At 47.4% G+C, this 26,616-nt stretch overlaps 2 protein-coding genes across 2 annotated transcripts; one reads left to right on the top strand and one right to left on the bottom strand.

Annotated features, from left to right (window-relative positions):
- Positions 1-61: 61 nt before the first annotated feature.
- Positions 62-20,247, bottom strand: LOC116984246. Its single transcript, XM_033038364.1, has 7 exons — positions 20,081-20,247; positions 17,469-17,687; positions 13,333-13,692; positions 7,508-7,641; positions 6,728-6,881; positions 5,491-5,719; positions 62-1,138 (listed from the first exon to the last, which is right to left on the bottom strand). Exons 2-7 carry the CDS (start codon positions 17,676-17,678, stop codon positions 330-332), a joined length of 1,896 nt encoding a protein of 631 aa, XP_032894255.1. The 5' UTR covers positions 17,679-17,687; positions 20,081-20,247; the 3' UTR covers positions 62-329.
- A 1,522-nt stretch (positions 20,248-21,769) lies between these two features.
- ndufb2 (NADH:ubiquinone oxidoreductase subunit B2) lies at positions 21,770-26,606 on the top strand. The gene is made up of 4 exons (XM_033037478.1): positions 21,770-21,935; positions 24,152-24,296; positions 25,088-25,185; positions 26,514-26,606. The coding sequence occupies exons 1-3, from the start codon at positions 21,838-21,840 to the stop codon at positions 25,160-25,162; spliced, it is 318 nt and encodes a 105-aa protein (XP_032893369.1). The 5' UTR covers positions 21,770-21,837; the 3' UTR covers positions 25,163-25,185; positions 26,514-26,606.
- The last annotated feature ends 10 nt before the right edge of the window (positions 26,607-26,616 follow it).

Genomic DNA, 26,616 nt, shown 5'->3' with positions numbered 1-26,616 from the left:
AACAGGCCCTCAGCCATCCATGTCCCTGCCAACCATGATGCCAACCTAACTAACCCCATCTGCTTGCACATGGTCTGTATCTATCTAGTCCTTACTAAACACCTCCCATACATTAGCATCACATCCACCGCCTGCCTCCTCCGCCCTTGCAACATGTCCCGGGCAACCCATCACTCCCCGCACAATGAAACCTGCCTCATTAATCCTTCCCAACCTTCCCCCTCCCACACAAACCCCAAGCCCTGCAGTCTTCAACATCTCAATGAATGGAAGACGTTTCGGGTCGGGACTCTTTTTACACCCCTCCTCCTTGAATCTGACCCAGAATGTCACCTGTCCATATCCCTCCTCAGATGCTGCCTGACCCGCTGAGATCCTCCAGCACTTTGTGTTTTACTCAAATGTCCAGCACCTGCCGTTCCTTGTGTCCCCTGAAGTAATTTCTTCCCAGTTTTCTTCTGGAGAGAAGACGAGGGAATTATTTTCCGAGTTTTCTCCCGTTTCACCGCTGTTGTGTGATGAAAGCCATTTGCCGGGCTGGTACTTAAAGCACCACTGGCGGGAGAGTCGTTGTTCCTGTCCAACACTGGCAGAGTGGCGGACATCCACAGCGAGGTGTCCGAGTGAACGAGCGTTTCGATATCTCTCTGAAGTGAAGTTATGTGTCTCAGCAGAGATTCTGCAGATGTAACTCTCTTCCCCTTCATTGGCGACGTTGACTGGCGCAGTTCTTCTCTGGCCACAGTCGAACTAGAGCTCCCCGCATCTCCATCACCAATCTCAGAAGCAACAAGAGACTTGGCCTCAGGCTTCGACTGGCCCGGCAGGTTATCGGGGACTGTGCACGACCCATGATTGTGATGTGAATGTAGACCTTGGCGGAGGCAGGGGACCCTGGAGTGGACCACAAGCTCAAATTCATCTCCACGACTCCCAGAACTTCTGTAGCCTGGAGGAACGACCAAGGGATAATCGGGGCATGTGTCCAGAAGATTTTGTTTCGCTGCGGTGGTCATCTGGAGCTCCAAGATCATTCGCTCGCCCAGTGACTGTGGGATCCACACGGCTGTCCCAGGAGCAACCTTCACTGTTTTGCCGTTCCAGAAATTTACAATCAACCCATCACTGCTGTCGTGATCTGAAAACATTAAAATATATATTTTTCCATTTTTCTACAGCAAAATTTTCCTTCAGTCCTGCAAGATAGCTCCTACATGTTTGGGTTTGGGTTTATGATTGGCACTTGTATCAAGAGTTAGATAGAGCTCTAGGGGCTAGTGGAGTCAAGGGATACGGGGAGAAGGCAGGCACGGGTTATTGATAGGGGACGATCAGCCATGATCACATTGAATGGCGGTGCTGGCTCGAAGGGCCGAATGGCCTCCTGCTGCACCTATTTTCTATGTTTCTAGGATGCAAGGAAAAGCTTTTGTTTGCCTGCCAGCCAGTTAAATCAGACACTGTACGTGGTCACAATCTCAAGCCAAATTTAGATATGAAAGGTAGATTGAAGAGGAAGGTATAGAAGGTAGAATATCACGGGATGAGCTGCCAGAGGAAGTAGATGAGGTAGGTACAATAACAACATTTAACAGACACTTGTTTATGAAAGAACTGCAGATGCTGGAAAAATCGAAGGTAGACAAAAATGCTGGAGGAACTCAGCGGGTGAGGCAGCATCTGTGGAGCGAAGGAAATAGGTGATGTTTCGGGTCGAGACCCTTCTGGAAACTCAGCGGGTGAGGGTCTCGACCCGAAACGTCACCTATTCCTTCGCTCCATAGATGCTGCCTCACCCGCTGAGTTTCTCCAGCATTTTTGTCTACCTTTAACAGACACTTGGACGGAAACATGGACAGGAAAGATTAAGAGGAATATGGGCCAAATCTAGGCAAATGCGACCAGCATAAGTGTGGTATCTTAGTCGGCGTGGGCGAGTTGGGCCGAAGGACTTGTTTCTGTTCTGAATGACTCTATGTAGTAACGGGTGAACAATATTCAGGGTAAAGATAAAGGCAGGGTGGGTAGACTGAATAGCAGAGGGTAGTAGGAGAGATACAGTGCAAGACAGGATAATTATTCACAAACCACAGGAACAATGTTCTGCACAGTCCTGAGTATAATAGGTGATTAAATGTATTGTATACCAGACTGATTCCTGGGATGTCAGGACTTTCATATGAAGATAGACTGGATAGACTCGGTTTGTACTCACTAGAATTTAGAAGATTGAGGGGGGATCTTAAAGAAACTTACAAAATTCTTAAGGGGTTGGACAGGCTCGATGCAGGAAGATTGTTCCTGATGTTGGGGAAGTCCAGAACAAGGGGTCACAGTTTAAGGATAAGGGGGAAGTCTTTTAGGACCGAGATGAGAAAAAAAAATTTTCACACAGAGTGTGGTGAATCTGTGGAATTCTCTGCCACAGAAAGTATGTGAGGCCAGTTCATTGGCTATATTTAAGAGGGAGTTAGATGTGGCCCTTGTGGCTAAAGGGGTCAGGGGGTATGGAGAGAAGGCAGGTACAGGATACTGAGTTGGATGATCAGCCATGATCATATTGAATGTCGGTGTAGGCTCGAAGGGCCGAATGGCCTACTCCTGCACCTATTTCTATGTTTCTATGTATTTAAAGTCTGTGACTGAAGTATTACTGCTAAACTCAGTTGTGAAATGTCCCTGGTCTTATTTATCACCCATCTACATGTTGAAACCCACAATATTTTCTCTGACAAAATACAAAGTGCTGAAATATCTCTGGAGGGAATGTACAGGTGATATTTTGAGTCAGGCCCCTTCATCAATCTGAGGAAGGGTGCAGACCTGAAACGTCCCCTGTCCATTCCCTCCACAGCTGCTGCCTGACCCACAAGAATTACTCCAGCACTTTGTGTTTTGCTCTGGATTCCAGCATCTGCAGTTCTTGCAGTGTCTGTCACCAATATTTTGCTCTAATATGCGGACTGATCGTCAGGCTTCAGGACTAGGAAAAGGCTGAGAAGAACTAGGAAAATGTAGGAATTGGATGATCGTTGACAGGGCCGTGAAAAGTCACGGGTAGATGCAGAAATCTCGATGTAACTGCTGCAGAACAGAGATACTAGATCTTTGCTGCAGGGGATCTGCAGGAGAAGCCTGCCATCTTCTAAATGACCTGTAGGTGTCAGTCAAGGTGAGTGTGCATAATGTCACTCAGGTTCACAATGTTTCATAAAGAACTGAAGATGCTGGAAAAATCGAAGGTAGACAAAAAACTCAGCGGGTGAGGCAGCATCTATGGAAAAAAGGAATTTGCGATGTTTCGGGTCGAGACCCTTCTTCAGAAGAAGGGTCTCACCCGCTGAGTTTCTCCAGCAGTTTTTGTCCACCAGAGGTTCACAATGCTGCCTTACAAGTATCACAGCCTTTGATTGTTAGCCAAGAACAACATTATATACACGAGGTCTGAAAAAGAGTCTTGACCTGATATGTCACCCATTCCTTCTCTCCAGAATGCTGCCTGTCCCGCTGAGTTACTCCAGCATTTTGTGACTATAGACAATAGGTGCAGGAGTAGGCCATTCGGCCCTTCGAGCCAGCACCGCTATTCAATGTGATCGTGGCTGATCATCCCCAATCAGCACCCCGTTCCTGCCTTCTCCCCATATCCCCTGACTCCGCTATCTTTAAGAGCCCTATCTAGCTCTCTCTTGAAAGCATCCAGAGAACCCGCCTCCACCGCCCACTGAGGCAAAGAATTCCACAGACTCGCAACACTCTGTGAGAAAAAGTGTTTCCTCATCTCCGTTCTAAATAGCTTACTCCTTATTCTTAAACTGTGGCCCCTGGTTCTGGACTCCCCCAACATCTTTTATATATGTAAATGATTTGTTCTCTGATTCTTGGGACAAATAGATATATTCATACAAAAACAACCTTTACTACACTGTTGCTATACCAGTGCATTTGTGATCCTGCAAGATGCACATTGCTAATGCGGAGTTAATGTTGCATGTATTTAAACTCACAAAATAGAGCTGGGATAATATATTTCAACATCGCATCTTTAATCCTCACAACTGCATCGTCTCGAAGGGCTGAATGGCCTACTCCTGCACCTATTTTCTATGTTTCTATGTCTCTTCTATCAAATGCATAAAACTTCACTCGTACTAGGTTTCCAAGTGCTGTAGATTGGCAGGGTTTAGTTGGATTTGTGAACTGGGAAATAATCAGGTTGAATATGTTGTAGTATGTTTGGTTTAATTTTTAGATACAGCATGGAAACAGTCCCTTTGGCGCTTCCGGGTCCACGCCGACCATCGATCACCCGTTCACACTAGTTCTGTTATCCCATTTTTGTTATCCACTCCCTGCACACTTGGAGCAATTAACTTACAAACCTGTATGTGTTTGGGATGTGGGAGGAAACCAACGTGCAGGAAGAACGTGCAAACTCGGGGTAGACAACACCCTGAGGTCAGGATCGAACCAGGGACTCCGGCACTGTGACGAGGTGGCTCTACCAGCTGCGCCACTGTGGCCCCCTGACGATGGGCTAATATGACCACCAGGGCACCCACCCATGGTCAACTCTCTCATTCACCCCTGGAGAGGTCCCTGTGCCCGGAATGGAGAAGGTAGACAAAAATGCTGGAGAAACTCAGCGGGTGCAGCAGCATCTACGGAGCGAAGGAAATAGGTAACGTTTCGGGCCGAAACCCTGAAGGAAATCGGCAACGTTTCGGGCCGAAACCCGGAAGGAAATAGGCAACGCCGTCACAGGGAGAACGTGCAAACTCCACACAGACAGCACCCAAGATCGGGATTGACAGTTTCTTCCCTGCTGTTATCAGGCAACTGAACCGTCCTGTTACCAACTAGAAAGCGGTCCTGACCTCCCATCGACCTCATTGGAGATCTTCAATCCATCTTTAATCGGACTTTACCTTGCACTAAACGTTATTCCCTTTATCCTGGGTTGACAGAAATGCTGGAGAAACTCAGCGGGTGCAGCAGCATCTATGGAGCGAAGGAAATAGGCAACGTTTCGGGCCGAAACCCTTCCGGGTTTCGCCCCGAAACGTTGCCTATTTCCTTCAGGGTTTCGGGCCAAAACGTTGCTTATTTCCTTCAGGGTTTCGGGCCAAAACGTTGCCTATTTCCTTCGCTCCATAGATGCTGCTGCACCCGCTGAGTTTCTCCAGCGTTTTTGTCTACCTTCGATTTTCCAGCACCTGCAGTTCCTTATTAAACAACCCGGAATGGCGATATCTGAAAGTAGGAAACTGCTCATGTTACATGAATGAAAACTTGCTTTGAAACAAAGCTGGCATCAGCAAGGGGCACAAAGTGCTGGAGTAACCCAGCGGGTCAGGCAGGCAGGCAATTCTGGAGAACATGGATAGGCGACGTTTCGGGTTGGTACCATTCTTCAGACAGGAGTCAATGGATCACCCATCACCAACACCTGTTTCACACATAATCTCTCAATTCTGACGGAGCTCGTACCTAACCTGTATCCTCGTCCCTCCTTGCCTTGCAGCACGGTCCCTGGGCTGTAGCGCTCCATGCTAGCCTCCCATGGGGCCAGAACCATGCACCCGTGACCCACGGCATTCCTCTTGGCATCCTCATAGTGCAGGATATCATAATGTGCTGTTTCCTGCAGGCGACCCCGGGATTTTTGTCTTATCCTCTTATTTTTATCAAATTCTACCATAAATCGACCTGGGCATCGCTAAACAAAATACAATTTCGTAGATCATTAAACATCGAAGATATATTTGAATGCATCTCATTCTGAACTTAGAATTATTTGGTTATACGGTAGCTATTGTAGGAAGTTGCATCCTCATCACAAGCATGTTGGTAAGAGATTGATACTCTATATACAAAGATCTCAATGCACGCCCACAAATTAAATTCAATTGACAATAGGTGCCATTCGGCCCTTCGAGCCAACACCACCATTCTATGTGATCATGGCTGATCATCCCCAATCAGTACCCCGTTCCTGCCTTCTCCCCATATCCCCTGACTCCGCTATCTTTAAGAGCTCTATCTAGCTCTCTCTTGAAAGTATCCAGAGAACCGGCCTCCACCGCCCTCTGAGGCAGAGAATTCCACAGACTCACAATACTCTGGGTGAAAAAGTGTTTCCTCATCTCCGTTCTAAATGGCTTACTCCTTATTCTTAAACAGTGGCCCCTGGTTCTGGACTCCCCCAACATCGGTAACATGTTCATGGCGTTGGTAGTGGGGAGAGAAGGAACTGTTCCATTGGGCAAAGTTTAATTTGACTCAGGGATCAGTGTTTGAGCAAGTGGAATAAAAAGAGTTGTACATAGAACATGGAATAGTACAGCACTTATGAAAATGGATTTCTTTAGTCAGAGGGTGGTGACTCTGAGGAATTAATTGCCACAGATGGCTGTGGAGGCCAAGTCAATGGGTATGTTTAAAGTGGAGATTGCCATGTTCTTAATTAGTAAGGGTGTCAAAGGTTATGGGGAGAAGGCAGGAGAAAGGGGTTGAGGGAAAGATAGATCAGCCATGGTTGGATGGCAGAGTGGACTCGATGGGACGAATGGCCTAATTCTGCTCCTATAAAAAAATAACACGCCGTTTAGCCACGATGTTGGTGCCAAACATGATGCCAAGATAAACTAATCTCCTCTGCCTGCACGTGATCTCAATCCCGACATTCCCGGCATACCCATGTGCACAAACATAAGTCTACTGTTACCTCCACTTCCCGGCCAAGTCTTCCCAGATAGTAATATCCATCGCTCTTCCTCCGAGCCAAAACACGAGCTCCTCTTATCAGCTCTCCAGCAATGGAATCAATTAAGTCTGCGCTTGTTATAACCTTCATGCCTTTGGGATGTAATGCAGACCGGCTATGTGAGAGAGAGAGACATCTTGGTCAGAGGGCTTCTCAATACAGGGCTTCTGAAGACCAAACTTGAGGCGAGTAATGGCGCGGCAAAGTGGTGCAGCTAATAGAGCTGCTGCCTCACAGAGCCAGAGGTCCCAATCACGGGTGCTGTCTGTGTGGAGTTTGCACATTCTCCCTGTGACTGCATTCGCCCGTTCACACTAGTTCGGCCCGAAACGTTGCCTATTTCCTTCACTCTATAGATGCTGCTGCACCCGCTGAGTTTCTCCAGCATTTTTTTCTACCCACACTAGTTCTATCTTATCCCTCTTTCTCATCCACTCCCAATACATTCGGGGCAATTTTACAGAGGGCCAATTAACCTACAAACCCGCATGTCTGTGGGATGTGGGAGGAAACGGGTGCACCTGGAGGAAACCCACCTGGTTCCAGTGCGGATCGAACCTAGGTGTCTGGCGCTGTGAGGCAGCGACTCTACCCGCTGTGTTTACCATGCTGCAGAGTGCATCACCACTAACGGAAAGCCACATTATTCCACCATTGGTACAGAACAATATTCAAAGCTTAAATATTACAGCTGAGGAGAACATAAATACAAATATAATCAGGGTGTACCTTCTGCCGTACCCGAAAGGCACAATTGGCGGCCCATGTGGATCATAGAAGTCTCCATTCAGTGCTGGGAATGTATTAGAGTGGTTTGTCTTCGAGCAACACAGACCCAGGCAGTCAGAGGAGTCAAGTTGAAAGATTGGGATGAGCTGCAAAAAGAGAATCCAGTACTTATATTATTCTTTAAAAATATTTGTTAAAAGTATTTTAATATTTGGAGTTATAAATATGAACTTAACATAGAAACATAGAAAATAGGTGCAGGAGGAGGCCATTCGGCCCTTCGAGACAGCTCCGCCATTCATTGTGAGCATGGCTGATCGTCCCCTATCAATAACCCGTGCCTGCCTTCTCCCCATATCCCTTGACTCCACTAGCCCCTAGAGCTCTATCTAACTCTCTCTTAAATCCATCCAGTGACTTGGCCTCCACTGCCCTCTGTGGCAGGGAATTCCATAAATTCACAACTCTCTGGGTGAAAAAGCTTTTTCTCACCTCAGCCTTAAATGACCTCCCCTTTATTCTAAGACTGTGGCCCCTGGTTCTGGACTCGCCCAACATTGGGAACATTTTTCCTGCATCTGCATCTAGCTTGCCCATTGAAGCAAGGCATGTTTTATCTGCTGAATGCAGTGTCTATGCATTCATTGATGGATTGAAAGGTGCAGCAGAGAAACAGGCCCTTCGGTGCCTGCGAGACGCGCTGCTTGAGGGGCGCTCTCGCTTCTACAAGGCACAAAAGCTCTAGAAGAAGGCGGAAGGAACAATTACCGGGCGCTCCGCTATCCCCATCACCGCGCCGAGCCCAGTCCCGCTAGTGCCTGAGCTGCGGGCTGGATGTTTAGCCATCCGAAGAGGCATCCGGCCGGTGGCGTCCGATTCGTCGGACGGGGACATGTCTCCACCTAAACGGAGGAGAGACAGCCGCCTGAGCTGCATCCAACAGCTATTGGAGCAGCTCCAGCGGGATGCGCAGAAAGAGCGCTCTCGCGGAGGGAGATCAGGCACCCCCTCCACAGTGTTTCATGCACTGCCCTCTGCTCCCTCATTACTGGAGGCAAGCATTGGTGACCAGGGCTGGGCTGGTCTGGAACAGGGGCTGGCGGACGAGATCGGGAGTATGCAAGGGGTGCAGGAGCAGGAAGAGCTGCTGGGTGTGGTGGACCGCTATGTAGCAACCCCACGTGCTGGAAGACCGCAGGAACTGAAACTGGCGGCCAGCATAAATCAACACAGCACCAGAGAACTGTGAGGCCTCAGAGTGCTGACTGTGAACAGCCAAATCTGGGGGAACGTGGGGTCACACATTCGTAACTATGAACTCAAGCTACAGCGGATCCTAAGGCCCCTGACGTCGGCCATCACAGCCTTTGCTCGTTCTGTGGACAGCACGGACATGGATACCTGCCAGTGTACTGGCATTGATGTGCAACACTCAGTTTGAGATCAACAACTTCCGGCGGGAAATCATAAGACCTGCCCTCAATCCCAAAATTGCTGGGTTATGCAAAGCCCCAGCTGCAGAGACGGACGCTCTGTTATTCGGGAAGGACCTCACCAAAAAGGTAAGGGACATGGAAGAGGCATCGAAAACTTTCAGCCTCATGAGGGCAGGCCCCGGGACGAGCAAACCAAGACCTACAATACCCAAGCGGCAGCACCCCACGGCATCCACCAGTCGACGTCCTCAATATGGGACTGGTGAAAGCTCGGGGACCGCATTTATCCCCAAAGATCTTTTTTAGATCAGGGCCCAGAGCGGACCCCATGGAAAATGCGCCACCCCCCAACATCGCCAGCACGTCAGACAAGCAAAGCCTTCAAGAACATGAGAAAACAGAAGAAACCCCAATAACCATGGAGGTAGGTGGGTCTGGTTCCTGCCAGCATATAGAGTAAGGGTTCTTTACTAACAGGGGGGAGATTACACTTGTTCAAAGAAGCATGGGGTACTGTCACGAGTGACAACTATATACTCAACAGCATTAGTGGATATAAAATACAATTCATGTCAGAAAAATCGCCGCCAGTTCAACATTGGGCCCAAAGGGTATTTTCTCCCTCCGTCAAAGAGAAACGTGAGGGTCAAGCTGAACTGGTGAGACTTATCACAAAGGGGGTAATCGAAAAGACCAAACATGAACCTTTGGGATTTGTATCGAATATTCACTAAAACCAAAAAAGATGATGGATGTCTCATCATTGACTTAACATCACTAAATAAGTTTGTTAAGTATATACATTTCAAAATGGAGACATTTGTTACTGCCAAACAACTGATTTCCAAAGGATACTTCATGGCAAGCATTGATCTCAAAGATGCTTACTATCTAGTACCCATACACAAGGATCATCGCAGATACCTAAAATTTATCTGGATGGGACAGAAATGGCAGTACAAAGCATTGCCCAATGGTCTAACTTCAGCCCCAAGATTATTCACCAAAATATTGAAACCAGCCATGGCAATACTAAGAAAACAAAAACATATTGTCATGGCATATCTGGATGATATTCTGATAGTATGGGAAAATGATGGAATTGGCTGTGGCAGCAGTATCAGCTACAAAACAGCTCCTCGAAACTCTGGGGTTCGTCTTACATCCAGATAAATCTAAGTTGAAGCCATCCACTATCATGGACTACCTGGGCTTCACAATTAACTCAGTCCATATGACTGTTACCTTGCCAAAGGCAAAATTGGTTGAATTAGCACAATCATGCAACAATTTAATGTTCAACGAGCGACCAACTATTTGACAAGTAGCAAGAGTAATTGGGGAAATGGTAGCAGCATTTCCGGCTACACAATTCAGACCTTTGCACTATCAAAATTTACTGAGGGCAAAGGTACAGGCACTAAAACGACATACAGGTCACTATGATCGTGTCATGAAATTACCCACTGAAGCAATATCAGAGCTACAGTGGTGGGCAGAAAACGTTTGGCATAGTTTCAGCCCTATCATCATCACTAACCCTACTTTAGTTATTCAAACAGATGCCAGTGCTCAGGCTGGGGAGCGACTAACTCCATATCCAGCACAGGTGGTAGATGGACTAACCTAGAGTCATCATTACTACTTACACTGGGCATTAACTATCTAGAGATGTTGGGCGCCTTTTATGGTTTAAAAGCATATGTATCTAATATGCAGCACTTGCATGTTCGGTTACAAATTGATAATACTATGGTGGTGGCTTATATTAACCATATGGGCGGCATAAAATCGTTATCATGCGACAAAATTGGTCAACATGATTTGGCAAGGGTGTGTCGAAAGACATATTTGGCTATCAGCTACTTACCTACCAGGTAAGTTAAACACCCATGCCATGAGAAAATTAATCTCCTGGGTTGCAGGTCTTGAACAGACCTTACCTGGAACTAGGATTGTCCGAACAAACCATCACCACCATGTCGGCATCCCTTCGAACATCCAACAAGAGGCAGTACTTAACCAGCATCAAAAAATGGGAGAAGTACTGCCAGGAAACAGGGACAACGTACGCAACAACCAGCGCCAGGACAACAGGCGATGGGATCCCTGATGAAGGGCATTTACAATATCAAGCCCAGGTATACCCATATTTGGGATATCAGTGTGGTCCTGACATACCTCAGGGAATGGCCACCAGCCAGATCCCTCGGCCTCGAGCAAGGTACACTAAAGACGCTCATGTTGATGGCACTTGTATCCGCTCAGAGGGTCCAGTCACTACACAAGTTGAGGCTGGACAACATGGTGACCACCCCAGATCAGATCACATTCATCATACAGGGTCTGGTGAAACAAAGCAGGCCAGGAACAGCTAATCCAGTAGTGGTATTCCGGGCCTACCCACCAGAGCCACGGTTGTGTGTCGTGACCCATCTACAACATTACATAGACACAACCCACAATATCAGAGGGAGTGAAAAAGCCTTATGGGTCAGCCACAAGAAACCTCATGGCCGGGTAACGAGCCAAACCATTTCAAGATGGCTCAAACAGGTACTGAAGGCTGCCGGAATAGATACTAATACATTTAAGTCTCATTCCACTAGGGCAGCATCTACGTCAACGGCCGAGAGAATGGACGTACCGGTTGACCATATTCTGAATACAGCAGGATGGTCGAGGGAAACGAGATTCAGAATTTTATAACAAGCCGTTGACAAAACCTGATTTATTTGCAGAGAAAATATTACAAGCTGCAAATATTTAATTTAAGCCCGGGGGAGCAATTTATTTTGTTATTGTTAAAAAATACCTTTTTTGTTTCTCGAAAAAACAGATTCATTGGTTGATTACGATAACACTTTCTCCCTCAAGAACTTCGGCAGTGAGTAAAATAAAACTGTTACACGGTTTGAAATCACAGAGCTTTGAAGTCTTCACGTAGTCACTCACGTGACTCCGAAGTAAAATAGTAAGATTAAACGAGAATTTACCAGTTTGAAGTTTGATCTGTATTTTATGAGGCGTTACGATGAGGGATTACGTGCCCTCCGCTCCCACCCTCATTATATGGATCAAACTAATAACTGATGTCTCCTTATCTTTACTATGTTTACTTCAAATAACTGTGTCTATCTGTGATTCCACACCGCTGCTTGGAAGTATGCCGCGCATGCGCGCTGAGCGGGTTCTTCACGTAATCCCTCATCGTAACTCCTCATAAAATACAGATCAAACTTCAAACTGGTAAGTTCTCGTTTAATCTTACTATTTCCTATGTTAGACTTTCGTAATTGGTAATGTTCATTTGTTGGGGTAAAAAAGTAGTATGAAGTAGTTAACACGTGGACGCTGCTTCAAGATGGTCAGATGGAAGAGAAGAACGATGCCAATGAGGGGGCTGCGAGCTTCTCTCCCACTCCCTTGTGTACACTCTGGGCCACCTGTAGGGGGCACCCTGGCCAGGCTGACCCCTGCAACTATGACCCAGTGCCATCGCCAGGACAACCATGCTTGGTGGCCAAGTTAACACTAAAACATGATTTTCAAATTTCGGACTTGAAGTTTACAAGACGCTGCCTGAAAGGTGGTGACACTTGTCTACTGACCCAGTGTGGTCTACTGCCTAAAGGGCCTGTCCCACTTGCATGCGATTGCATGCGTTTGGCGCGACCAAACGGAAGCGGAGTTTGCGGTAAGTTCGCGGTAAGTACGCGCTAAGTTTGCGCGTGACGTAATTCGCGTCATACTCACCAATCAGCTGGGCAGGAGGCGGACCGACTGAATTTGGGCGTCGCACGGCGTCGGGTGGTGACGTCATCACGCAACGCCACGCGCTAGGCGTACGCCATCAAGACGCTGCGTACGCCGTCAAAACGCTGCGTACGCCCTCAATGCGCCTGCGGGCCGACAGGTTGTTGGCGCGCGAAAATTTCGGACAGTGCGGGATTTTCGGAGCCCCGCGCGATGTCGGGATCAGCCCCGCACAACTCCATACGCCTCCACGCTTCGAAGTGGGACCGGCCCCGCGCGGCCCGTACGCCTGAAGCGACCACGTTTGGTCGCGCCAGACGCATGCAATCGCATGCAAGTGAGACAGGCCCTTTACACTCTTGTACTTAGTGTGACTATTCTTCATGCAGAACAAGATTATCACTGCACTATGCGCAAAAATAATTTCACTGTACCTGGGTACACGTGACAATAAAGGACCGTTGAACCATTAAACCATATCTTTCTTGATTACTACGGGTGTCAGGAGTTAGGGGGAGAAGGCAGGAGAATGGGGTTAGGAGGGATAGATAGAGCAGCCATGATTGAATGGCGGAGTAGACTTGATGGACCGAATGGCCTAATTCTGCTCCTATCACTTATGACCTTATAATCTTACGAACGCACCTGGTCCACGGATCCAGTTGTGCAGACTCTCGCTGCGTGAAACGATGCCCCTGTCAGCAAGGCTATCTTTTGCAGGAAGGCACAGGCCTCCGTCTTGGCGCAGTCTTGTGTGGTGTAGAGAGTGTGCACTGGCCGTCCTTTAGCTGAATGCAGCAGTGTTGTGTAGAGTGTCTCAGGGTGGGTGTCCGGTTTGTCGCCGGTCATTAGGTACAGGGCGTCACACCCTGGGTCATCAAAGGCCACGGCCAGTGCGTGCTGCGTGTGTCTCCCAGCTTCACACTCCAGGGACGCGATCCAGGCCAACGCCTTCTCCACTCTCTGAGGCGTACAAGGAACCAGAACGTCACAGTATTTGTTAACCTGGGGAGAAGGTGAACAAATGAATGCACTCAGTGACTCATCAGGAATCCAGGTTAGGGCAATCGAGAACCAGAGGACATAAGTTTAAGGTGAGAGGGGGAACTTTAATTCGGAATCTGATGAGCAACTTTTTTTGGTGATGGAAAAAGGTGTATGGAACGAGCTGCTGGAGGAGGTTCTTGAGGCGGGTAGTATCTCAAAGGAGGAGGACTGACTGAACTTTGTTGCCTTCCCCACAGTGAAGAATGCTGTGGTGGATGTTTGTGTTAAATTCTTTTGTGTATTTTGTGTTTTTTTCAGTGTATCGCTGCTGGCAAATTCATTTCACTGCACCTTCGGGTGCATGTGAGGAATGAAGTTGACTTTGACTTTGTTTGGACAGGTACATGGATAGGATGGGTTTAGAGGGAGATGGGCCAAACACAGGCAGGTAGGACTAGTGTAGACCTAGGGGGGCATGTTGGTTGGCATGTGCAGGTTGGGCTGAAGGGCCTGTTTCCATGCTCTATGACTCAATGAAATCATAAATGGAGAACTCTGTAGACAATGGCCACATTAGATAGGTGCGGTGCATTCTAGAGGCACAGCCCATTGCAGGGGAGTACATGGGCATGTAGAATAAGTGGTGTGAGAAAGAACTGCAGATGCTGGATAAAATCGAAGGTAGATACAAAATGCTGGAGTAACTCACCGGGTGAGGCAGCATCTGTCTCGACCCGAAACGTCACCCATTCCTTCTCTCCATAGATGCTGCCTCACCCATTGAGTTACTCCAGCATTTTGTGTCTACCAGCAGAATAAGTGGAATGAGTCTACATGGTTTCACAGGAAATCATCTATATTAGGGAAATGCAGCAGACAGTCTGGTCAGCCACTCTGGGCATGGATGGGTTGGAATGAGGACTTGTTTCCATGCAGTATGACTGCGGAACTGATGTTCTGCAATGTTGGAAAATATATTCTAAATCTCTTCTGTGTCTTCTCCGTTTTCTCCATCTATTGCACTTGTGTTGGAACTGATTGTATTAACATATAGTAGTATCAGATTTGTTGGGATAGCATGCAAAACAAATCTTTTTGCTGTACCTCAATACATGTGACAATGGCAATCCTAATTCGCAAGACATAGGAGCAGTATTTGGCCATTCAGCCCATCGAGTCTGCTCCGCCATTTGATTATGGCTAGTCTATTTATCTCCTCTCAACACCATTCTCCTGCCTTCTCTCCGTGACCTTTGACGTAATCAAGACCCTAATGAAAAACCTAATTCTACAGCAGGCAAAGAGGTCCTTAGGTCCACATCAAGGCCCTATTTTTACATTTTACAATCTTGCAAAATTCCCGGGATGGCGGGACTGTCATATGCTGAATGTACAGAGCTGGGTTTGTAGACTCTGGAGTTTAGAAGGATGAGAGGGCATCTCATTGAAACATATAAGATTGTTAAGGGCTTGGACACACTAGAGGCAGGAAACATGTTCCCGATGTTGGGGGAGTCCAGAACCAGGGGGCACAGTTTAAGAATAAGGAGTAAGCCATTTAGAACGGAGACGAGGAAACACTTTTTCTCACAGAGAGTGGTGAGTCTGTGGAATTCTCTGCCTCAGAGGGCTTCTCTGGATTCTTTCAAGAGAGAGCTAGATAGGGCTCTTAAAAATAGCAGAGGCAGAGGATATGGGGAGAAGGCAGGAACGGGGTACTGATTGGGGATGATCAGCCATGATCGCATTGAATGGCGGTGCTGGCCTACTCTTGCACCTATTGTCTATTGTCTATTGACTATTGTCTAAAACAAATCTTTTTGCTGTGCCTCAATACATGTGACAATGGCAATCCTAAATCATAAGACATAGGAGCAATATTTGGCCATTCTGCCCATCGAGTCTGCTCTGCCATTTGATTATGGCTGGTCTATTTATCTCCTCTCAACCCCATTCTCCTGCCTTCTCCCCGTGACCTTTGACGTAATCAAGACCCTAATTCTATAGCAGGGACAGAGGTCCTTAGATCCGCGCCAAGGCCCTAGTTTTACATTAATCTTACAAAATCCTCCCAATGTACCAGCAGAGTCCGCCACTCACCGCCACTCACCTCCACACTTAAGGCAATTTACCGATGCTGATCATTCTGTCAGTCCGCGGGGCCTTTGGGACGTTGAAGGAAGCCAGAGCACCAGGAGGAAAACCACGTGTACAAACTCCAGGCAGAGAGCAGCGGGGGACAGGATGGAAATAAGGGCGCCGGAGATGTGAGGCAGCTGTGTATAACAGCTCTGCCTCTGTGCTAGTCACAGCCGTCAGCACAAGAGGGTCACTGTTATTCAGAGGCCAGGAGTGGTATCCAGAAGTGGCTGTAAATTAACATGAGTAAGGAGCAATGACGTTCAAAGCCAGGCACTTCCGTTTAAAGAGTGTGTGGGAAGGAACTGCAGATGCTGGTTTAAACCGAAGATGGACACAAAAAGCCTGAGTAACTCAGAGGGTCTGACAGCATCTCTGGAGAAAAGGAATCGAGTCCCTTCTCAGTTCAGTTTCAGTTGAGTTCAGTTCAGTTTACTGAAGTACAGTGAAAAGCTTTTGTTGCGTGCTAACCAGTCAGCAGAAAGACAATACATGGTTACAATCGATCCATTTACAGTGTATAGAATAGAGATTTAAAGTATGGAGCAATTGTAATATGAGTTCTTCAGACTGAGAGTCAGGGGAAAGGGAAATGAGAGATATAGACGGTGAAATAGAGAGAAATAGAACAAGTGAATGAAAGGTATGCAAAAAGTAACGATGATCGGGGAAAGGTGGAGCCCACAATGGTCCATTGTTGGCTATGGGGAAGGTGCTAACTAGTTATACAGACAGTGAAACTAGTACGACTACGACTAGGGCGGGGGAGGGAAGGACAGAGAGGGGATGCAAGGGTTACTTGAAGTTAGAGAAACCAATATTCATACCGCTGGGTTGTAAGCTTGTGGTTAAAGTGTTCTCCTTTAAATAATTCCTTTAGTGTGGAGTGATACCAGCCAGGTGCAGATTACTGGGACTAGCTCAGCGTAACAACATGGAGGGGCAGCACAGTGGCGCAGCGGTAGAGTTACTGCCCCACTGCCATAGAAACGCGGGTTCGATCCTGACTACGGGTGCTGTCTGTACAGAGTTTGTATATTCTCCCTGTGACAGCGTGGGCTTTCTCTGGGTGCTCCAGTTTCCTCCCACACTCAAAAGGGCTACCGGTTTGTAGGTTAATTAGCTTCTGTAAAATTGCAAATTGTTCCCAGTGCGTCAGGTCACGCTAGAGTACAGGGTGGTCGCTGGTCGGCCTAGACTCAATGGACCGAAGAGTCTCTTTCCGCACTGCATCTCTAAAGTCTAAAGGTCAACGTGGAGGAGTTTAGACATGGGCTTGTTATGCCCCTGTCCCACTTAGGTAACCTGAACGGAAACCTCTGGAGACTTTGCGCCCCACCCAAGGTTTCCGTGCGGTTCCCGGAGGTTTTTGTCAGTCACCCTACCTTCTTCCACTACCTGCAACCTCCGGCAACCACCTGCAACCTCCGGGAACCGCACGGAAACCTGAGGTGGGGCGCAAAGTCTCCAGAGGTTTCCGTTCAGGTTTCCTAAGTGGGACAGGGGCATTACTGTGCTGTTTTGCTCAACGTGTTTAAAAGTCACTGGGCATTAATGACAAGTACCTAATCACTCACTATAACTTTCAAATAACATTGAGGCAAATTGAGCTGTGAGTAGAGTAGCATCTGTGGGCAACTTTCGGCACCACCTACCTTGCCAGAGAAGGAGATGATGTTGAATTTGCAGTCAGTCGTTGAGTAAGCCAGTTCAAACAAAGCCTGTTTCAGATGGCGCTTTAATGCGTCCAAGATGGGATGCATACTCACAGATGTGTCCAGAACAAAGGTTAGATTCCTTTCTTTCATATCTCTAAGTAGAAAACTTGAGCTCCCCGTAAAAATCAAAGATGATAGGACCGGCATAATGTCTCCCTGAAAGAGAATGCTACTATTAACTTTAAGTCGTGCCCAGATCACACAATCATCACAGCCTCTGGCTTGACATCTGAAGACAAATTCTATCTCTGAGGTATCTGTCCATTAGGGGAAAATTATACTTCCAAAGATTGGGGATGATCAGCCATGATCATATTGAACTGATTGGGGATAGATCAGCCATGATCACATTGAATGGCGATGCTGGCTCGAAGGGCCAAATGGCCTACTCCTGCACCGATTGTCTATTGTCTATTGTCAAAGCATTACATTTAATATGGAGAATCGAGGAACTGCAATCTTGAGCAAATGACAGTGCTGGAGAAACATATCGGGTCAGGCAGCATCGGTGGGGGGATTGAAGAAGGGTCTCGACCATGTTCTCACCATCTTTCAGGAACAAGCTTCTTCCCCGCAGCCGGGTAGGCTATTAAACACTGCAACCTCCAAATAAGCTCAACATGCTGGAGTCTGAAGAAGTGTTTCGGCCCGGAAACCTCTGGAGTTTCCTTCGCTCCATAGATGCTGCCGCACCCGCTGAGTTTCTCCAGCAATTTTGTCTACCTATGCTGGAGTAACTCAGCGGTACAGGCAGCATCTCTGGAGAGAAGGAATGGGTGACCTTTCGGGTCGAGACTGTCCCGCTGAGTTACTCCGCATTTTGTGTCTATCTGGGATTGGACAGATGACGTTTTAGGTCAGGACCCTGTTTCAGAATGATTGGAATGGAGGCGGGGGGGAGGTGGCGGGGGGGGGAGGGAGTGTAAAAAGCTGGAAGAGAGGAGTCCCATCTCCAGGCACCACCATTTCTTCCTTTATCTCACCACTTTCCTCCCACCCCCGTCCCCCGCAACCCTAACCACCCCCCCATCCCTTCCACCCACATCCCACCTTTATTTCTTCCTTACGTGACGCTCTTTTGTCTCCTTTTCACCTCTAGCTTTCGTCACTTGCTCCACCCATCTACCAATCAATCGCCTTCACCTGTATCAAGACGTCGCCTATTTCCTTCGCTCCATAGATGCTGCCTCACCCGCTGAGTTTCTCCAGCATTTTTGTCCACCTATCACTTGCCAGGCATTGGCATGCCCCCACCTCTTTTCCAACTTTATTTCCCCCCCCCCCCACTGCGATCAGACTGAGAGTCCCGGCCCTGTTCAGTCCTTCATTTGCAGAGGTCAAACATCAGGATTGGGTCAACATATTTACCCAGGCAATAATCCTGACTTCTTAAGTTTTTTACCCAAAAGCAACATATGATTTTCCAATAGTAAACCTCATTTATAGTCTGCAAACCCTGAGATATATATTGTTTCCAAATGAAAGTCAAACTTTTAAACATTGTGATGTGGGGGTCTTCAACCAGAAACACTAATAGTTCGAAGAAGGGTTTCGGCCCGAAACGTTGCCTATTTCCTTCGCTCCATAGATGCTGCCTCACCCGCTGAGTTTCTCCAGCAATTTTGTCTACACTAATAGTTTCACTTCCCGCAGATGCTGCCTGATGGACAAACGTTTCTGTTTGTTGTGGACTCCAACATACAACAGCGACATCAGTCTTTCTAAATTAACATTCAATAAAAATTATTACCTTCCAAAGTATTACCTTTATTAATACTATTCATAGCAGATATTTAGTTAATATCGCAATGGGGGTTTTTTTCGGAGAGAATAATCTTTCTCCCTTTAAACGTCAGGTTGTTTCTTACCTTTTAGAAACAGTTTCTGTCCAACAATCTGCTTATAGCTACGTATCTCTTCAACTCAATCTGTGTTAGCTTGTAAAAATAATAATAATAATAATAGTATAATAATATATTTTATTGTCATTGCACAGAGGTGCAACGAAAATATTTCTCTTTTAGCACATCAATTCCTGTGAAGCTTATATCAGGCTTTATCTACTGCAGCCTTGGAGCGTTTCATCAATCCACCACTGTAGATGTTTCTCCCCTTTGCTGTCTTCAACTCAAGTCAAGTCAAGTCAATTTTATATCTATAGCACATTTAAAAACAACTCTCGTTGACCAAAGTGCTTTACATTAGTGCAGGTACTAACATGCTACAAACAGTGGTACATAGATCAACAATACATACATAAATACATACATACAGCGCTCCCTCAGAGGACCTCAAGAAGACCTCTACTTGTGAGTAGAAATAGGTTTTAAGTCTAGACTTAAAAGCGTTGATGGAGGGGGCAGTTCTGATGGGAAGAGGGATGCTGTATTCAGTATTCCTTTTCTGTAACACGTCCTTATCTAATTTTCAATCCACAATATTCTGTATGCATTGTTTCTTAACGCTTGTACTTTTTCATACCCTCCAAGTTGCTTTGTTTGCACACGTCTATGTCAAAATACCTGAGGATTCGTCTGTCTGTAACTTACCAACTTCTTTTGAACTAGTCTAGTGTTGCTTGTCACTCCACACTTCCCTCTGAGGATCTATGTGGATCTCTCGATGGTAATCTTGGCATTTGTATCTCTCCTGGTTTCTATGTTCGAGCCCCTGGCTAATGAATTTGTGTTTCTTTTGGTTTCCAAGGAGACTCCAAACAAGAGCGAAGCTTGCTCCGTTCTCCTATTACTGAGGCAGATTCAAATTGCAGGTTTTATAACACAGCAACAACACATTCAGCCTATAGTCCATACCACTGTCGTCTGCATGTACCTGCCCAAGTGTGTGTTTAAATGTCACAGTACCAAGTTTTCAAGAGAGAGTTAGATTTCACTCTTAGGGCTAAAAGAATCAAGGGATATGGGGAAAAAGCAGGAGCGGGCTACTAATTTTAGATATAGAAGAAAGAACTGCAGATGCTGGAAAAATCAAAGATAGACAAAAAATGCTGGAGAAACTCAGCGGGTGAGGCAGCATCTATGGAGAGAAGGAATTGGCGACGTTTCGGGTCGAGACCCTTCTTCAGACTGATCTACTGATCAGTTTGTCTGATCAGTTCGTCTACTGATTTTAGATGATCAGCCATGAGCATATTGAATGGCAGTGCTGGCTCGAGGGGCCGAATGGCCTACTCCTGCACCTATTTTTCTATGTTTCTACCAGCCTCAATTACCTCTTCTGGCAGCTCAATCCATACACCCGCCACCCTCTGAGTGAAAAAGTTGTCTCTCACTTTCCAATAAAATCTTTCCCCTCTCACCTTAAACCCATGTCCTCTGGTTCTTGATTACTCTACTCTGCGTAAAATACTTTTGCATTCACCCAATCTATTTTCCTCATGAATTCATACACCTCTAAAAGATCACTCCTCATCCTCCTGTGCTCCAAGCAGTAAATCTGTCTCCCTTTCACCCTCCACAGATGTTGTCCTTCGCAGATGTTGCCCTCCACATATGTTGCCCTCTACAGATGTTGCCCTCCACACAGATGTTGCCCTCCACACAGATGTTGCCCTCCACACAGATGTTGCCCTCCACAGATGTTGCCCTCCACACAGATGTTGCCCTCCACACAGATGTTGCCCTCCACAGATGTTGCCCTCCACACAGATGTTGCCCTCCACACAGATGTTGCCCTCCACAGATGTTGCCCTCCACACAGATGTTGCCCTCCGCAGATGTTGCCCTCCACAGATGTTGCCCTCCACACAGATGTTGCCCTCCACACAGATGTTGCCCTCTACAGATGTTGCCCTCCACACAGATGTTGCCCTCCGCAGATGTTGCCCTCCACAGATGTTGCCCTCCACACAGATGTTGCCCTCCACACAGATGTTGCCCTCTACAGATGTTGCCCTCCACACAGATGTTGCCCGACCTGCTGAGTGACTCTCCAGCACTTGACGCCATCTTTGCTTGACGCCTGGTTGCCATGGCAAAGGCCCCGCGCCCCGCCTCCTCCTATGGCCCCGCCTTCCCCCCGCGGCCCCGCCTCCTCCCCGTGGCCCCGCCTTCCCCCGTGGTCCCGCTTTCACCCCGTGGCCCCGCCTTCCCCCGGTGGCCCCGCCTTCCCCCCGTGGCCCCGCCTTCCCCCCGTGGTCCCGCCTCCTCCCCGTGGCCCCGCCTTCTCCCCGTGGCCCCGCCCATCGGATCGGGCGCTACCATCTCCAGTGAGGAGGGGGGGGTAGCATCGGCGCAAGGCATTGGCACCTACACGGGAGGGGAGGTGGAGGCGGCAGAGGGCAGCCATGTCCGTGTCCCGGTGCGGGGCGCTGGTGTGGCGGGGAGCGCGGCTCCTGCAGCGTCGAGGCCTGGGTCCAGGCCCGGGGAAGGGTCCCGTCCGCAGGTGAGCGGCGGCGCCGGGCGGGTGGAGGGAGGGAGGGCGGGCGGACAGGGCCCTGTTGTGGTGCGGGGAGCGCGGCTCCACCAGCGCCGAGGCCGAGGCCTGGATCTGGGCCCGGGGGACGGGTGAGCGCGGGGAGCAGCAACCTGGGGCGGCTAGTCTAGAGGTCGGGCAGAGGGGACATTAGCTCCCAAGGTCATAGATACAGAAACAATAGGTGCAGGAGCAGCTTCTTCCCTGCGGCTGTCAACACTACTCAACAATGTACCTCGGTGACCGACAATCACCCCCCCCCCCCCCCCCCCGACACTCCTCCCATAGGAAAAACACTGACTGTATGCATGTAAATAGGTTTATTTATTGAAATCATATTCTATGTCGCTCTTCCAGGGAGATGCTAACTGCATTTCGTTGTCTCTGTACTGTACACTGACAATGACAATTAAAGTTGAATCTGAATCTGAGTAGGCCATTCGGCCCTTCGAGCCAGCACCGCCATTCAATGTGATCATGGCTGATCATCCCCAATGAGTACCCCGTTCCTGCCTTCTCCCCCTATATCCCCTGACTCTGCTATTTTTAAGAGCCCTATCTAGCTCTCTCTTGAAAGCATCCAGAGAACCGGCCTCCACCGCCCTCTGAGGCAGAGAATTCCACAGACTCACAACTCTCTGTGAGAAAAATTGTTTCCTCATCTCCGTTCTAAATGGCTTACCCCTTATTCTTAAACTGTGTTCTGGACTCCTTCCTTTAGGAAGCTTTTAGATAGACACATGCTTATGGAGGGATATGGATCACGTGCCGGTAGAAGAGGTTATCTTAAATGATAGAGATGTGATGCTGAGGCGCTATAAGACGCTGGTCAAATTTGGGCCCCGTATCTGAGGAAGGATGTGTAAGAAGGAACTGCAGATGCTGGTTTAAACCGAAGATAGACACAAAAAGCTGGAGTAACTCAGCGGGACAGGAAGCATCAATGGAGAGAAGGAATGGGTGACATTAAATGGCCCATCAAGAAATTATAAGGCCTTACATTTTGTTACATTTTGTGTATGAGTGGTTGTGTCAACAAAATGTCCCAATGTTTTTACTTGATTGTAAAACACAACTAGCACTATTTTCATGTGACTTCCTAGATAGCAAATATCTTAGTCCATGCTTTTATTGAACAGTGGTCAGTTTAAAGTGAGGGTGGTGGGTATATGGAAACATAGAAACATAAAAACATAGAAATTAGGTGCAGGAGTAGGCCATTCGGCCCTTCGAGCCTGCACCGCCATTCAATATGATCATGGCTGATCATCCAACTCAGTATCCCGTACCTGCCTTCTCTCCATACCCTCTGATCCCGTTAACCACAAGGGCCACATCTAACTCCCTCTTAAATATAGCCAATGAACTGGCCTCGACTACCCTCTGTGGCAGGGAGTTCCAGAGATTCACCACTCTCTGTGTGAAAAAAGTTCTTCTCATCTCGGTTTTAAAGGATTTCCCCCTTATCCTTAAGCTGTGACCCCTTGTCCTGGACTTCCCCAACATCGGGAGCAATCTTCCTGCATCTAGCCTGTCCAACCCCTTAAGAATTTTGTAAGTTTCTATAAGATCACCTCTCAATCTCCTAAATCCAGTCTTTCTTCATAAGACAGTCCTGACATCCCAGGAATCAGTCTGGTGAACCTTCTCTGCACTCCCTCTATGGCAATAATGTCCTTCCTCAGATTTGGAGACCAAAACTGTACGCAATACTCCAGGTGTGGTCTCACCAAGACCCTGTACAACTGCAGTAGAACCTCCCTGCTCCTATACTCAAATCCTTTTGCTATGAAAGCTAACATACCATTCGCTTTCTTCACTGCCTGCTGCACCTGCATGCCCACTTTCAATGACTGGTGTACCATGACACCCAGGTCTCGCTGCATCTCCCCTTTTCCTAGGGCTTTCCGAGCTGCCAGAGCAGGTAGTTAAGGCAGGTATTATAAGAACATTCAAAAGACACTTGGACAGATGCATGGATAGGAAAGGTTTAAGGTATGGGGCAAAAGCAGAAAAATGGGACAAGTGTAGATAGGGTATCTTGGTTAGCATGGACGAGTTGGGCTGAAGGGCAGTTTTCTGTGTTGTATGACTGATCTGATCTTCTATTTCCTGTGTTGTTATATTGCACCTTTGGCTGTATTTTGGAGTTTATTTGCATCTTGTTCCATCCTCACCTTCCCCAGAGCCGGTGGTGGGGTCCACATTGAGCCTCAGTACCGGCAGTATCCCGAGCTGACCAAGAGCCAGGTGCTGCAGTCCGAGATCCTCAGTGGATTCATGTGGTTCTGGATTTTCTGGCACATGTGGCACGATCCAGATTCAGTCACTGTGAGTAGTACTTCATCAACCTCCAAACTTATTGTCATCACTTGTCCTTCTCACAGCCCGTCCTCGGAGATCGCCACCCTTTTACGCTTCAAACCTTTTTAAGCTGGGGTGGTAATGTAAAAGTCTCAGTGCTTCTTGCTGTGGAAGTCTGCTCTTCCAGCTCTGATGTGGGACTGACATAGAGTCCACTGGGACAACATGAAGAAGGGTCTCGACCTGAAACGTCACCATTCCTTCTCTCCAGAGATGCTGCCTCACCTGCTGAGTTACTCCAGCATTTTGTGTCTACCTTCCACTGCGACAACATGGATATTTGTAGGCAACCCAGCTACCAGGCTAGGGATAGACACAAAATGCTGGTGTAATTCAGCGGGAGAGGCAGCATCTCTGGAGAGAAGGAACGGGTGACATTTCAGGATACCCTTCTTCAGACTGAGTGTCAGGGGAGAGGGGGAGACAGAGATAAGGAGGTGTAAGGTGTGTTCCTAGACTAGTGAGTTGCACAAAGCTCTATTTCCATTCAAATAAATGGTAGAAATCAGCTGCGAGGAGTTAGATATGTGAAGCTCATTTAGTGACATAATATTATGGCTTTGGGTGTAGTTGTAGGGTTTTAACGGTCAAGAGAGGTTTGTCAACATTCAATAGCACTGACTGCTCGTGCACGCCAAGAGCTGAACGCAGTTTTTCCAGTGGTTGATGCCGTTTAGTGGATGCAGTAGATTGTCTGAATTGAGACAACGCCTCGAACCACCACTTGTTCACTAAGGCCCGACATTTTGTTCCAACAGGGTCATTTTCCGTATCCTGACCCCTCCAAATGGACTGATGAGGAGTTGGGCATTCCTCCAATTGACGAGGAATAACTTGGAAGTGCTTTCTTGAAAATGTAAGTTGAACAAATTGATTGCATGTGCTCGTGGAGTTGTAAAATTATCAATGCCTGCTTTACCTATGAGCAGCCGTGACGGTCTTGTTCAAATCTACATCCTTCCCGTGTTCCCAGAGTAATATTTCTAACCTAGTGCGGGTTGCTGTATCCAGACTTTGGATAACTCTCAAGAAGCGGAATGCAACCATGGTGCTTTGTTCCTCTCAACAAAAGCATTTTGAATTTAACGTGCTGAGTTCTCCCTTTGTCCCAATCAAAAAGATTAAAAGTCCATTGTAATGACAAGCAAGTACCAGTGTCCTGTAGTACTGACAAGCATAGATACCTCCACACTGGACAATAGGCTGATTATGATCACGTTTAATCAGAATCCTGCCTTAATCTTGTTCTTCCATCTAACAAAAATGGTGGCAACCCAGCGGTGCTGCCTCACCGTGCCAGAGTCCTGGGTTTGATACTGACTAGGGGTGTTGTCGGTACAGTGTGGACAAGTTGGGCCAAAGGGTCTGTTTCCATGTTCTCTGACACTAACCAAATTAACTTGTAACGCAACAAATTGCAAATGCAGTGTGGCCTTGGTGAGACCACACCTGGAGTATTGCGTACAGTTTTGGCCTCCTAATCTGAGGAAAGACATTCTTGCCATAGAGAGAGTACAGAGAAGGTTCACCAGACTGATTCCTGGGATGTCAGGACTTTCATATGAAGAAAGACTGGATAGACTTCGCTTGTACTCGCTGGAATTTAGAAGATTGAGGGGGGATCTTATAGAAACTTACAAAATTCTTTAGGGGTTGGACAGGCTAGATGCAAGAAGATTGTTCCCGATGTTGGGGAAGTCCAGAACAAGGGGTCACAGTTTAAGGATAAGGGGGAAGTCTTTTATGACCAAGATGAGAAAAATAAATTGTGGTGAATCTGTGGAATTCTCTGCCACAGAAGGTAGTTGAGGCCAGTTCATTGGCTATATTTATAAGGGAGTTAGATGTGGCCCTTGTGGCTAAAGGGATCAGGGGGTATGGAGAGAAGGCAGGTACAGGATACGGAGTTGGATGATCAGCCATGATCACATTGAATGGCGGTGCAGGCTCGAAGGGCCGAATGGCCTATTCTATTTATTGTCCTGTGTAGATTATCACCTGTAATGTGCGGCAGTCCTATCTCGGTCTTGATCAAGCAGGGTTGGCTGGCAGCAAAGATCCTGAATACCTTCCGGGTGGTACTCTTGCCCATCAAACTGAAAGGCAGCAGTAGTTGTTGTTTCTTATAAAAGTTTATTTCTTAAAAGCTTGGAAGTCACATCTCTTTTTTTTTTCTTCTTTCAGAGTTTCCTCCTTGGCATTTCTAGGGAAGTATACCTGGTGCTTGGAGCAACCACCTATTGTACATTAAATTGGAATAAATATATATTGCCTGTATTATGCTCAA

This window comes from Amblyraja radiata, chromosome 19, assembly GCF_010909765.2.
Source record: "Amblyraja radiata isolate CabotCenter1 chromosome 19, sAmbRad1.1.pri, whole genome shotgun sequence".
NCBI classification, from domain to species: Eukaryota; Metazoa; Chordata; class Chondrichthyes; order Rajiformes; family Rajidae; genus Amblyraja; species Amblyraja radiata.
The sequence above is the reverse complement of the archived record's forward strand: the minus strand, read 5'-3'. Positions and strand labels throughout refer to the sequence as shown.

Bases quoted from the DNA above. Each gene is read 5' to 3' on its own strand.
- ndufb2 (XM_033037478.1), top strand. From the start codon at position 21,838: ATGTCCGTGTCCCGGTGCGGGGCGCTGGTGTGGCGGGGAGCGCGGCTC. The intron at 21,936-24,151 runs GTGAGCGGCGGC...CACCTTCCCCAG, and splicing joins GGGAAGGGTCCCGTCCGCAG to AGCCGGTGGTGGGGTCCACA. The intron at 24,297-25,087 runs GTGAGTAGTACT...TTGTTCCAACAG, and splicing joins ACGATCCAGATTCAGTCACT to GGTCATTTTCCGTATCCTGA.
- LOC116984246 (XM_033038364.1), bottom strand. From the start codon at position 17,678: ATGCCGGTCCTATCATCTTTGATTTTTACGGGGAGCTCAAGTTTTCTA. The intron at 7,642-13,332 runs GTGCGTTCGTAA...CTCTTTTTGCAG, and splicing joins CAACTGGATCCGTGGACCAG to CTCATCCCAATCTTTCAACT. The intron at 6,882-7,507 runs GTACGGCAGAAG...TCTCTCACATAG, and splicing joins CCGCCAATTGTGCCTTTCGG to CCGGTCTGCATTACATCCCA.